The sequence below is a fragment of the Papaver somniferum genome, chromosome 11, assembly GCF_003573695.1.
Source record: "Papaver somniferum cultivar HN1 chromosome 11, ASM357369v1, whole genome shotgun sequence".
NCBI lineage: Eukaryota > Viridiplantae > Streptophyta > Magnoliopsida > Ranunculales > Papaveraceae > Papaver > Papaver somniferum.
Window position 1 is genome coordinate 33,803,008 of NC_039368.1, and position 14,188 is coordinate 33,817,195.

At 35.7% G+C, this 14,188-nt stretch overlaps 2 protein-coding genes across 3 annotated transcripts; both read left to right on the forward strand.

Annotated features, from left to right (window-relative positions):
* The first annotated feature begins 2,673 nt into the window (after positions 1 to 2,673).
* On the forward strand, positions 2,674 to 4,330 carry LOC113322786. The gene is made up of 2 exons (XM_026570934.1): positions 2,674 to 3,692; positions 3,816 to 4,330. The coding sequence occupies exons 1-2, from the start codon at positions 2,937 to 2,939 to the stop codon at positions 3,930 to 3,932; spliced, it is 873 nt and encodes a 290-aa protein (XP_026426719.1). The 5' UTR covers positions 2,674 to 2,936; the 3' UTR covers positions 3,933 to 4,330.
* Positions 4,331 to 7,860: 3,530 nt separating this feature from the next.
* Positions 7,861 to 13,750, forward strand: LOC113323877 (sugar transport protein 5-like). 2 transcript variants are annotated; one of them, XM_026572222.1, is made up of 9 exons: positions 7,861 to 7,985; positions 8,081 to 8,176; positions 8,326 to 8,382; positions 8,594 to 8,762; positions 8,873 to 8,938; positions 10,253 to 10,397; positions 11,772 to 12,091; positions 12,213 to 12,845; positions 13,075 to 13,750. In XM_026572222.1, the coding sequence occupies exons 4-9, from the start codon at positions 8,760 to 8,762 to the stop codon at positions 13,486 to 13,488; spliced, it is 1,581 nt and encodes a 526-aa protein (XP_026428007.1). In that variant the 5' UTR covers positions 7,861 to 7,985; positions 8,081 to 8,176; positions 8,326 to 8,382; positions 8,594 to 8,759; the 3' UTR covers positions 13,489 to 13,750. The 2 variants fall into 2 exon arrangements, with proteins under 2 accessions (XP_026428007.1, XP_026428006.1); XM_026572221.1 differs by having other exon boundaries at positions 8,081 to 8,382.
* The last annotated feature ends 438 nt before the right edge of the window (positions 13,751 to 14,188 follow it).

Below are 14,188 nucleotides of genomic sequence, written 5' to 3' on the forward strand. Positions count from 1 at the left end.
TAAACTTTTTTTTTTCATTACTTCAATTCAAAACTCCCCATTTTATCTGTGATCCTGTTTTGTTATAAAAGGTGCTAGTTTTATTGATATATAAGGTGAAACTATGAAAGGAAAATGAAATGCAAATTGAAATTCAGTACCTCATAGTTTTCATCTTCCTCAATTCTTCCACTTTCTCTTGAATTCGATATCAGCGTAGAAAGATGAGTGCAGCACAAGATGGAGAAGCAGGGCACGTGCATTACTATCTAGCTCAGTTGCATTTCTCTCTTCATATAGTGAAGAACAACAAGTCAGTAAGTTCTTCATGTGCCATTCTTTTCCGTCACAACCACTCTATTTAGTCATAGAAACAGCCCGCGGCGGCGGAGATTAGTTGTGATCCATTTATCTTCCGCATATGATCCAGAGAAGGTGAAACCAGTTCGCAGGTACATTTATTTTTTCTACTTCTAAATTGGGTAAGACAGAAATTGCAGAAGAGAACATGCACATAAGACAAGAAGTAGCTTCTGTTCATATGGTTTCCAACACTTAACATGACAATGAATGATCCAACAAATTACATAAGCAACATAGTGGTATATCACCGGCAAGTATGTCGGTCAGATCCTTTTTGTTTCGATTTCAAGAATTGGAAATTGTCCAATAAATCGGGTAAGCTACTCAGCTAGCAACAATGTTTCTGAAAACATACTAATTAGGCATAAAAAATGATATGAGATAATTGGTCATTCTAGATAGACAAATCTAATTAAATTTTCTACAACTCAATTCATGCCAATTGTTATACATATTTGTTATTTCACTTTCCGATCTATCTATCAATCTATCTACCATGGCGACAAATCCGATAAATCAGTCGAAAAATATAACAATAAGAGCAACAATCAAAGCCTGATCAACAAGTCCAGGAAACATAGTTACTCTTAATTTTCTCCTCCCTGTTGTCAACTTCCCCAGCTTGTAAAATAAACTCGCCTGCATATAAAATAAATCAAAATCAGACATATAAACATCTAAATTCAGAAAGAATAAGCATAATTGCTTAGTACATAGAATTATTTATCGTAGTCACATCAGAAAGACCCATGTAATCCAATTGAGAACATAGAATAAGCATAATTGCTTGGAAGTTGGAACAAATTATGCTGCTGTATATTAAGCCAATTGAGAATCAGGAGAAAGACCCATGTAATCAGATACATAAATGAGATCATAAAATTGATGAGAACGCCAATTTAAACACTACTAACTGTCTAAGAGTCCCATAAGTAAACATTTCAGTGACAAGATTGATATTCCTCTTTGCTGTATCAAGTTATCAACCCAAGAAGTATAAAATTTCATGATATTTTTATGTTTCAATATGTTGAGAACATGGATTTCACAGTAATATCTCTCAAGATCTTCAGGACTTTGGTAAGAAATCATATACCTTGACTTGATTCCAAGCAACTTCAATCCCTTCATACTCATCAAACCCTTTATACCTAAAATCAATCAACAAAACCAAAAATCAACTAAAATCAAAATTTAACAAGCTCCAGTTTTCCAAAATCCCCAAAGTTTCAGACTTTTTAGAAATTTCATGAAAGGGGCCTAGAGATTTTTTCATACACTGTCTTTGAAGCACCTTTCCCAAGGATTTCATTGTACTGCAAAAAAAAAAAAAGTTAAATGAAAAAAGGAAAGAAAGAATGTAACAAAAATGAGAAGAGACGGAGGAGAAGTGGGAACTACGGCTGCGGAGTGCGGACGGAGAAGACCAAAGAAATAAAAATCTAGGGTTTTCAGGTTTTTATACCTAGGGCAGGAGAAGAGACACGCGGCATAAATAGAAGAGCGGGTTAACGGGTTAAGCCGCGGTTTCACGATCCGGGCCGGGTTAACCCGTTTCTCGACGGGTCACCATTTCTCCAACCCGAACCCGGCTTGGTTAGAAACCAGCCAGTCCGGGTTCGGGTTTTCACGGGCCGGGCACGGATTAACCCGCGGGTTTCGACTTGTTTGCCAGCTCTACGTGACAACATCAAAATATCCAGTTACGGTTCGTAATTGAGTTAAAATCAACCGTAACTCACATAAACTCAGAAATTTCAATTTTCATCTAAAACTCTAATTTTCGATAGAAATTAAACTTAAATCGAACAAAATAAACCAAATCGTAACTGGGTTTTCAAAACATACCTCATATAAGTCATTACACTACACTTGATTAATTTTCGAATCGTCGATTAATCGAAGACGATGAAATTTTGAGTTTAATGGAGGTTACGGTTGATGGGATGAGGAGAAGAGAAGAAGAAAGAAAATAAATTTTCAATTTAGCTTTAATTTAGGTTAAAAAATGGGGAGGATAATCTAATTAATTTACCCCTTATAGGACATCCCCTAACCAACTAGAGAGACATTACTATCACACTGCCACCCCTCTAATAAACCTCGCCGCCCCTATAACAACTTACAAACGAAAAGATAGTAAAAAACAAATGAGTACAGGCAAAAAGAAAAAAAACAAGAAGAAAGAGTAAGGATCAAGGAATTAACAGAAGAAAACAGTAAAAGTAAACAAATAAAATATCGGGAAAATGGTCAGAAGTCACGTACTGGACTTATTCTACTTTTGTCACTATTTGATTGGATAAGTTCATACTCCACTTCTATCTTTTCTTCTTCGTTCCAATCTCTTTTAATTGCACAGCACACTCTTATGAGCAACAAGACATAATAAGGGCGTCTGCTGCTCTCTACTCTCTATTATACCAGGAAAACAAAAATATCACCGTATATAAAGCTCCATGATATTTAGAATTTCAATAATTTAACACTCTCAGGTTCAGCTCTGATTGCTGCTACTTGATGCTCATCTTCTGAAATACTTCTCTCAAAAAGACCGACCCTTTTCATTTTCCTTCTTATTCTTAGTGATCATAATGGAGAAACATACAAACCAAATGGATTTAGATGAATGGGAAGTCCTTTCTGATGATGGGTTTTTCGAATTAAATCATCTTCATCATCATGTAAATGATAATCATCATAATAAGAAGGTATTAACAATTGATTCAGGTTTTGATGATTACTTCATATGTCCATCACCGAAGAAATCAGTTGTCATAAAGGATATAAATAAGAATCAACTTGTTCCAGTTAATATTCAGTTGGAACAAAAAAAGGAGGAGAAGAAAAAACCAGAAGAGGAACAAATAATAGTAAAAGAGATGATTAAAGTTCCTATTGTTGAGATCAAGACTCCAAAATTGGTACTAGTTGGAGAAGATCAAGATACAATCTCACAAGTCTTCTTTAAGAAAATGAAGGAGAACGAATTCGTCGACATGAAATTAGACTCCCCAAAATCTGTGTCTAGGGGAATTAAGGCACCACCTGCAATTGAATCAGGAGCAATTCAATTCGAGGATAAAGAAGAGATCATAGAAAATAAGAAAATTGATGATCAAGAGGCGGTGAAGAATTATTTGGACTCAAAAGATGAAAGAAACTTAGAAAAAAGTAATCATGGTGGTGGCTTGCATATTTGGAAGTGGAGAATCACTGGAATTGGAGCTCTTTGTTCTTTAGGAATTACTGCAGCAACTATCTGTATTTTCATTATAGGAAGCAGGAAAAAACAAAAACATCATCAGCAGAATCAAAAATACAGAATCCAGATTTATGCAGAAGACAAGGTTTGTAAATTCTCTTCATTTTTATATTTTTTACATGTTCAAATATTCACAGACTTGTTGAATTTCAGATGCATTCAACAATTTATCTAACACCCATTTAAAATATTGTTGTGGGTTTTGCAGAGGATTAAGCAAGTGGTTCACCATGCAACTAAACTGAATCATGCAATTGCAGCAGCAAGAGGTGTTCCTCTCACAAGAGCTCATATTACCATTGGAGGTTACTTTGATGGCCTTTAAATTACAACCCATAACAATTCCTCAATTCTTCAAAATATTATGTTAATCAAGTCGTTAAGCTGTCGTCGATCAGGATCTTAATTTATAATATAATATGGTTTATTTCTGATACAAGTTATGTAAGTCAGATCTCTGTACATAATGTAGTATAGAATAGGATGTAGAATGCATGTCCAGTAGAAGAAGAGGAAGTTACTTTAAATTACAACATTCCTGATTTGTGTTTTAGGATTTCAGTTACAGTTTGTTAAGGAAGATGTATTTCATGGGAAAGGTATGGGGATGTTGTTGTATTGCGTCTGGTTTATATTGGTTCGAACTTGAGAGTTTGAGACTACATTCTGAGCTGTTCAAATAAATAAATAAAGTTTCGTTTAGAGTTTTTTTTTTCCTTCCAATCAATTGCCAATTGGTCGTATGTTTTTCTTGTCGAAAGTACATGTTGAATAACAAATTTATGCAACTTGTTTGACGGGCCTGGAGTTCAAACAATGATTAGTAGTGTTATGCAGTTGTTCCTTCTTTGGAGTAATTTTGTTTCTCCCAAGATCAACTTAAAACACAGCTTACCAATAGACGAGGCCAACATAGATTGCAGCATTCAAAGGGGCTCTCTGGCCAAATTAGGAGCATAACTATATGATAGAACTTACTACGCCCTCCGTCCTATTTTAGAGTCCTATTTTAGATGAAGGGGAAGATGTTTTCACGTAAATTAAGAAAATGGAAAGAAATTATTTTATTTTTCATATATATCCCTTAATAATAAAATATTTAAATCTCCTAGTTTTTTATTTCTTGTTTCTAGTGGTTGATTCCAATGCAAGGTCAAATTAGGAAGAAAGTGTAAAAAATATGGAAACCATGGTTTTTAAAAGCGTACGCTTCACGCTTCGGAGCGTACGCTTCGCTTCAAATTTCAGCATTTCGCTCCGAAGCGGTCATGTGAAGCGCATCTTTCATGAAGCGTAAGCTTCACGCTTAAGAGCATATGATTCGCTTCAAATTTCAGCATTTCTCTCCGAAACGGTCATGAAGATTTAAAAATTTCGCCTAATTTTTAAAGCTTTTAAAAGAAAAGTATGAATGTTTTAAGGGGGAATTGAATGCCCCACTTCCCACTCGTCTGGAGTAGGTTGAACTGGTCTACACACGCGTTGTTTTTAATAAAAATTACTTATATAAAATTTATATAGATATTATCTTCCTAATAAATTTATAATTACTAGTTACAACTAATTTATTTATAAGAAAACATCCGCTTCAAACATCAACCATGAAGCGACGCTTCACGCTTCGACATAAGCATCGCTTCCTAAAAATTGAAAACGCTTCACGCTTCCAATACCTTGATGGAAACCTTCATCTACTTTGGTACTAGAAAAAACCCCTTCCCTTCATCTAAAATAGGACGGAGGGAGTACAAGTTTTTTGTGTATCAAACCCCGACAGAGTCTCAGTAGAGTCAGGAGTCCTGATAGCAATTCTTATGGTGGAATCCATCATATTCCAAGTGTGGAAAATTTGTGGAATGTTAAGTCTAATGACTTCTAAGTTGGTGTTTTCCATGAAAAATCTAAGCAGTGTTCCATGATTTCGTGGAAGGTCCCGTGGAATCCATTTGAGCGCTAATCAGGATAGCACACTAGAAGACGAAAAGCGTTAATCAGAATAGCGCTTAACGCTATTTAGTTAGACGTTTTTTTTTATCCGTAGATTTAAAATGATCCCTTGAAAATCTAATGGCTGGAAAAAAAACGCTAATCTTAATAACGTTGAGCGCTATTGTGAATATCATTTTTTCTAACGCTATTCTGATTAGCGTAAAACGCTATTTTGATTAGCATTTTTGTTGTTGCACCACTGCACTTGCACTTCCATCCACAACTCCAAATGCTGAGGTGGCGTGGAAGATGGAACTCTTCCACCATAAGACTTGCTCTAAATGAGAACAAGATTCACAAGACTCCGACTAAGAGCAAGGGCTATGGGATTGAGAGTCTCGTTCAATATGAATAAGTCTAATCTAAAAAGACCTAATTTGGTGCTATTAGGGTTGAGAGAAACACTCTTTCACCCCCAACTCAATCATAGACTCGTTCAATCGAGAGAGGGTATGAAAGTCTTCACTATACGGTTAACTAAATGACGTGTGAAAAAAACAAAGAAAAACGACAAATCAATTTCCGTGTAAGTCTTAAGTTATTAAAAACCAACATAAACATTTTAAACAAATATATTTTAGGTATATTTTGATGTTTTGATAAATATAAATCTTACTAAATCTTATAAAAATTATTATATAACAGAAATTTTGGTTTGGACGGCCAATTAAGTGCCGTATAGTCCCTCTTCCCACTCCTTCCCACAGTAAGAAACTTACTCTATCTATCACATAGTCTCTCAACCATTTTGAAATGGATAGAGTGTTAAAACATCCTATCCCATATAACATTTTTTTGGGATCATGATTTTTTTGGGGGACCATGGTTTTGTTAGGCCAACCTCCCTATACTTATAAGAGGTATCATAAAGTTAGGAAAATACATATTTACCCTTTACTTTAATTTAAACTAAAACTAACCTAATAACTATATAAATCTAATCATATACATCTAATATAAATGACTCTATTAACCAAAATCAAAAACAAAAACAGAGATAGGAGGGGCATCAAAAAATTTTAGTTTTCAAAAAAAAATAATTTCTCTTCTTCTTCTTTTTTTCCTTGGCGTTTGAAAAACCCATCAATCGTTTTTAATTCGTTTTTGATTGGGAAAATTGAGTAGAAATCATCAAAATATGGTTTAAATGGAAGTTAAAGTGGCATGTTTGGTTAGGAATAGTTAAAAAAAACTAGTTTTCTAACCGAACATTCTGAAACCAAAAACACGAAGAACACTTCGGTTATCACGAATTAATTTTTTCGAATTCGCAAAAAATTGTTTTAACCGAAGTCCTCATTGAAAACCAATATATTGTGTTCGGTTGGTTAGGTTAATTGGAAAATTTTGTCCTTTAACCGAACACTTGTATTCGAACAACAAATGCTGAGTTCGGCAGGTTCTCAAAAAAAAAAGAAATTGCTAACCGATCCCTTCTCTGAAAATCAATATGTTGAGTTCGGTTGGTTCGCAAAAAAAAAAAAAAAATCTAACCGAAATCTACTATGCAAACACATATGTTGATTTCGGTTTATTTGAGATTTTTTTCTCCTAACCGAACTTCACTCTAATATTAAGTTCGATTCAGTCGAAAATTAATGTTGGAAACCGAACATTACTCTGTATACTCTAGAATAAAAGTTCGGTTACCTGTCCCATAGCCTGTTAGCCGAACTCATCAAAACCTCCATTAAAGGCGAGTTCGGCTACCTGCGTCTTAGGAAAAAGTAGCCGAAATTACACTTCCAAATAAGTTCGGCTACCTGTTCTTCACATTTTGTAGACGAACTTGTTTGACTTAACCCCAATTCAGGCTATAAAATTCCTTATTTTCAGGAAATTTTGGCAAATTCAAGCAACAAAAAACCATATTTGAAATATGCTTTAGTGATTTGAAGGTTCAGATTAAAAAAATAAAAAAATAATTGAGTTTTTCCAACTCTTATAATCTCCTTCTTCTTCCCTTTCAATAACTTAATTTTAAGAAAAATAATATTGATTTATCTTACACCAATCACTAATTAACCAAATTTAATTACACTAACTAATCATTACACAAACTTAATTAGGAAGAGCTAATTTTGTTATTAAATAAATATTTGGATAAGGGGTGTCTTCATTTTACTTCTAAATGTCTTATTAAAAATAGAAGCATGGTACCCAAAAAAACAGTTCAATACATGGAGGAGTAACAGCCCATGACATTAACCAGCCAGTAGGCCCAACATTCGGCACTATTGTTCTCTCAGTTTCAGGATGCACTACTGCTGCAGTGAAAATGAAGAAAATCCAAAGAATAGTGGAGTAGAAAAGAGATTTGAAAAGTGAGACTGAGAGAATAAACTCTTGGTCGAAGAAAGTGTATGAATCAATTCCGTTGATAATCAAAGTAAGATTCTAATTATTGTCTGTTATTTTTTTTGTTGCGTTAAATCAAAAATCTTAGGGTTTTTTTTTGATTAAAAACTTTCATGCATGTTGCAGGATACGATCTCGAGTTGAAGGAAAGTTCCGATTTCATCAAATGTTGGTTTCTTTTAGAGTGACAAGTCCAGCAGAGATATATTTATCTCATGACAGGTTTTTACTAAAGTTTTAACTTTCTAGCTTTTTGGGTTTTGACTATTGTAAAACAGCAATATTCTTGGTGGTATGATCATGAGTATGCAACATTCCTCTGCAAGTCTGATAATTGCACTTTTGGCAATTGTTGTTGCCCCTCGTGGAAGGCAAGGTGGAGTTACAGGGTACTGTCCTAGTGATCTTGTGAAGCAAGTGTGCTTAAGGTATGAAGCTGGTTTTGGGTTGGCTTCAATTATTTTTCTGGTTTTAGATGGTTAGAATTGGAGGAGCCATTCCATGATATCAGTTATCTTTATGGAGATACAACATCAAAATAATTTCCTAGCTACACCAGCAAAGAAGAGTTTAAAAACTGACGCTCAGTATATGTTTAATTAACCTGTTTCTCTTCATTTCCTTTTCACATGTTAACAGTTCCAGCAAGTACACGGCTTTGAGTGGGTACCTCTTAATGCTGCTCAGGCTTCTGGGTGCCAGCTGAGGTTACCCTTGGCTGCCATGGAGCCAAAGCTGGAAACGGTGATGAGAAGCAATCTTCAGTAGATAATTTGCAAGCTTCCGAAGGAACATTTATCCACTCATGGTGCGTAAAATGTCTGCTGGATCTTCTCTAAAAAGGCACGTCTACTTTTTAGCGGGGTAAAAGAACACTAGTTTTAATAACTTGGTTAACATCAGTTATATGGACTGCAGAGTGCAGACTTTGGCTACCCAATTGGGTTTGGAATCAAAGTTCGGTTGGTCTTTTTCTATGAACTGGTAAGTCTCGTAAAGCATCATCACTGCTCACTTTTAATTAAATGTTTTATGGGATTGGGTCTATTACACATGCATTTTAAAACTGAAACGGTTTCTAAAACGATAGATTTATATGATGATTATCTACTTCAACGGATTCATAGATGACATATTGACACCACTGTGTGGTTCCTCTTTCGCCGTGAACTGGTTAGTCCTGTAAAATGTAATTTTCACAACTCAGTTTTTATTTTATCAGACTGAAATGTTGTCTTGTGATAGATGGGGTCTATTACACATGCTTTTACTGAAACGGCTATATATTTGACAAATATCTGTTGCTGTTATGCTCATGTGTTTGGTGCATTCCTAACGTGTTAGTTTATAATGTTTACCAACTGAAGTATGTCCTGCAAAAATCTGACCAGTTGGACAAAATGTATCATTCCAGTTCACTTCTCAGTTGCATTCATTTTCTCTCAAACATTGTTGTAACAGCTTTGTCGTCTCAATTACACCATGTTCTTGCATTAGGCTAGTTGGACTGTCATCATGACTACTTCTGTTGTTTGCCTCTTGCCTGAAACTAAAGGAATACCACTAGAATCTAAACATACATTTTTTCTGGAAGAAACCTCTAAGATATTAGGGAAATAAACATTTAGATATGTATATGATCGATCATTTATGGTCAATTGTTTGTATTTTCGATCATCAAAGTTGTAATTAGGTTAGATATTAGCACATTATGTGCTAATTAAGATTAGGTGAGTACCTCGTAATGCTTGTGGCGCCTATGTGGCTGTTACATGTAATGATCAGTCTTTTTATGGCCACGGTGTAGTTTTAATGATATGGCCACTGCACGGCAGTACATTACTAACCAATTTATCTGTTTCACAAGATCCAAAAGTTTTGTGAAATCAGCATCTGGGGTTTATGAAACTGACTGGTTTGGGAACCTGTAAAAAAGATGGAAGATCATAAAATACTCATTTACCTTTTACTTTTGTTTTTGCATGCTACCATATGTGGAGTAGTTACAACTCCCCAATACCTCAGTGGTTGTCAGAGGTGTACAACCATCTATAAGGCTTCATCGAGTCTTGGTATCATCATCATCATGATCAAATATGTATTATAAATTGACTGATTTTGAGACTATATTGGCTGCATATTACTTTTAAGCATCATTTATCAGTTCCGGTTCTTATCTCTTTGGTTCCATTATCTTTACCTACCCATAAAGCATGCAAAGAAACCAAACTCCTTTTTGCATACTAAAGGTTTCATATAGTTTCACGAGTCATAATCCTGTCTGAATTTCTTCCTCAGAGAGCGATGGAGAGTGGTGAAGGAAATGGCATTAGCAGTAACATTAGGATGAAGCCGAGCGGAAAGTTAACGGCATCCATGATTCTCACTTGTATTGTTGCTGCTTCTTGTGGTTTAATATTTGGTTATGATATTGGAATTTCAGGTGAGATGAATTTCATAATTTATGCTTGTTTTCGCTTTTAGATTATTACTACCTTACCCTACTTCATAATTTATGCTTAAAAGGCGAAAATTGCTCAAGTTTTTTATTTTGATCTCGTAATACTTTCTTTGTTCTCTAAAATAGAGTATATATATTATCATTGCAGTTAAGACTTGAGATTATAAACATGGATTAACTACTTTACTTTGTCAAAACATCTCCTTTTGAAACTAATATCTGAATTCCGAGTCTAGTATACTCGAAATTTCAGAAGATCTATGCTTACATTGTTAGCATTTGAGTCCTCTCTACAGTTAAAATATAGGGGTCCTCGTATAAATCCTTTGAACATAGGTGTGTTTAAGAACAAGTACAATAAGCAAAAAGATTCTATGACCTATGGTAGGCACATAACCCATTTAAATTGTCAGCTGAGAAGTTACTTTCTAGAACTGATGAAAAGAAAATCTCTCATTACTCGATGGGGTGATGCACTAACACAGTAATTCTTTCATTCTCTTTCTCTGTTTTTTTTTTTTTGAATTTTTTACGAAGCCATTTCAATCTCAAAATCAAAATGTCCAAGAAATGACTTGCCCAAAATTTCAAATATATGTAGCTAAGAAAACCATTGCAATAAATTAGATTTTTCTTCGTTTGTTAAAATGTCTAAGATGTTGAAAACAATTCATAGGGAATGTTCTCAAGTCCCAGTCTCTAAGCATTATGCTTGTAGTTACCCAGAAGTCTTAGCATGAAGAAGTTATGGCAGGAAAAACCTCAGGAAAGTAAATCCTATTAAAAGTAATGTGTATTATTTCGCTTTAGAATCTCGGGACCATATGAGTAAGTAATATGGGATACCAGAAAGTATTGAAAGTGACCATATACCAAACTCTAACCAACTTGCTCATATGGAATTGATGACATACAACACATTGGCCCTACTACATTTTTTGATGCTTGCTTGTTGAGATAGGCCACATATATGTTCCTAAAAAAGGAAAATGGAAAGATGATGTTTGAAATTAGCCCAAATTTTCCTTTTAAAGAGGCAAAGTTAATTAGAATTCTGCTACCTTAGGCTTTTATATACCATACACCTTACGTTGAAAGAAAGAAAGAAAAACCGTAACAAAACCATCAAGTTGTACTCTCCTAGAGTTACGTTATTTATCTGGTGAACATAATTTCAACTACTCTTACAATAATACCGGTTTTTCAAACTGTGAGAAACAAACACCAACCACCTAACTTTTGCTTTGTAATAGATAATGGAGTATTACTTTTGCATGATAGCCACACTCACCTGGCTGATTTTCAGCCCATTGAACAAGAAATAGTAAACTTAAACTAAATACTCTTGAGTTACAGGTGGTGTAACGACGATGGAGCCATTCCTTCACAAGTTCTTTCCCGTGGTGCTGAGGAAAATGGCCGAAACTACGCGAAATACGTATTGTGTCTATGGTAGTGAGGTTCTAACTCTGTTCACTTCTTCATTGTACATAGCTGGGCTGGCCTCGTCCCTTGTGGCTAGCCGAGTTACTAAAGTTATGGGTCGTAAAGCTACAATGGTGCTTGGTGGAATTACCTTCTTGGTCGGGGCTGCTATCAACAGTGCTGCTTTCAACATAACGATGCTCATATTGGGACGGATCCTGCTAGGTTTTGGTGTTGGTTTCACAAACCAGGTAATTCCGTTCCGTTCTAAACTTTTCCCAAGGCAAAATGAGAGCCTAACTCTTCTTGGGCTCCATGCCCAAAGTTTTCTTGTCAAAATACTAACTTCAGCAAAACATTGCATGACTGAAGGCAACTCCGGTTTACATATCAGAAATGGCCCCACCAAAATGGCGCGGTGCATTCAGTTCTAGCTTCCAGCTATTCATAGGCATAGGTGTTATTGTGGCTACTGTTGTAAACTTCGGTGCCACACGACTCGGCTCCTGGGGTTGGCGACTTTCCTTGGGGCTTGCTGCAGCACCAGCTGCTTTCATGTCAGTCGGTGCACTTTTAGTGACTGACACACCAAGTAGTCTAGTTGACCGTGGTAAAGTAGTTCAGGCTCAACAAGCTCTACTAAAAATCCGAGGAGTCAACTCTAATATTGAAGCAGAGCTGAATCAACTCATTGTTGCAAGTGAAGCTACAAAAGAGGTTTATAAAGAACCGTCCAAGACTATATTTGAGAGACAGTATCGACCCCACCTTGTAATGTCGATTGCAATTCCGTTCTTCCAACAGCTAACAGGAATTAATGTTATTGCCTTTTACGCTCCGGTTTTATTTCAGTCTGTAGGATTTGGAAATGACTCGGCCTTGATTGGAGCAATTATTCTTGGTGTGGTTAATTTTATTTCAATAATAATATCAATGTTTATAGTTGATCGATATGGACGCCGAGTTTTATTCATGCAAGGTGGGATTCAGATGATTATCTGCCAGGTGAGTTTCATCTCTCAAGACTCAGTTAACTAATGGTGAAATTCACCATCTCATGATTTACCGAGCCTCTTGAATTCAGACTGATTTAAGTTTGAATCAGTTGGCAAAACCTGCATATTGTCTACACTTGAACTTATTACTATATTTACCGAGTAGTACTAATGTCGCTCCTTTATTTCCTTCTCAAATTGTAGAGATTTTTATGTGTGAATTTCGTGTTTTGTTGAAGGTGGCTTTGGCATGCTTTTTGGGGGCAGAATTAGGGGTCTCTGGGGATGAACCATTGTCTCAAACCTCGACTATTTTGGTACTAATTCTGATGTGCATATATGCGGCTGGTTTCGGGTGGTCATGGGGACCGCTTTCATGGCTAATACCTAGTGAGATATTCCCGATGAATATTAGACCAGCAGGGCAAAGCATAAGCATTGCAGTTAACTTCCTGACAACATTTATTTTAGCTCAAATATTCTTAACGATGCTATGCCGTTTTAAATTCGCTATCTTCTTGTTTTATGCTGTGTGGATCGTGATGATGACGGGATTTGTTGCTGTTTTCTTGCCGGAAACAAAAGGGGTTCCTCTTGAATCAATGCATACTGTTTGGGAACAACATTGGTACTGGAGTAGGTTTTCTGCTTGAATAAACGTGGTTAATTACCGTTGGTGGGCGGCAACGGCATCAGGACCTTGGGGCCAAATTAAGGGCGTCTAAAAACTAGAAATCGCATGTTTTAAATAAACAGAAGAATTATCATTTGCAATCGGGACATTATGAGTTGTGCCTCTTCATGTAGTTCTTTTCTGGTCGATATATTAGAATAGAGGCAAATGTGGGCCTTAAGTCAGGGGTATGTATGTTCTTGCACTTAATATTAATCTCATCCTACATGAGTTTATGATTATGAATGCGAAAATAGTCAAGGAAATGGGTTGGTTAATGGCGAGGTCCTCCAAATGGGTGTCCGTTGGCTGGTGAAGTTCAGAGGAATTCTAGCTGTCAAATACTATCGGAGAACCCAGGGGGGACAATTACGGAAAACTTTAAATTTCTAAGCCTAAAATAGTAATTTTGTAAATTCTGGGAGGACAACTGTCCTCTCTAGTCCTCACTACGCTCCTCTCCTGGTCAAACCTCAAATACTATCGGAGATGGTTTATTAGTCATGGGGTCCTATATTTATTATATGTGCAAATCCTCTTAAATAGGGGTCTTAAAAAAAAATCCACGTAGAATTTTTAACACCCGCTATTGGAGATGCTCTTAGTGTGATTAGATTAAAATCAGATATTAGAATTAAAATTGGAAAGAAAAAAAATTGGGTTTATGTGAGTTGAGAAGA

Excerpts from the sequence above, each read along its gene's own strand:
- LOC113322786 (XM_026570934.1), top strand. The coding sequence starts at position 2,937 with ATGGAGAAACATACAAACCAAATGGATTTAGATGAATGGGAAGTCCTT. Across the intron at positions 3,693-3,815 it reads AGATTTATGCAGAAGACAAG|AGGATTAAGCAAGTGGTTCA; the intron begins GTTTGTAAATTC and ends TGGGTTTTGCAG.
- LOC113323877 (XM_026572221.1), top strand. Across the intron at positions 8,939-10,252 it reads TGGTCTTTTTCTATGAACTG|AGAGCGATGGAGAGTGGTGA; the intron begins GTAAGTCTCGTA and ends TTTCTTCCTCAG. Across the intron at positions 12,846-13,074 it reads TTCAGATGATTATCTGCCAG|GTGGCTTTGGCATGCTTTTT; the intron begins GTGAGTTTCATC and ends GTTTTGTTGAAG.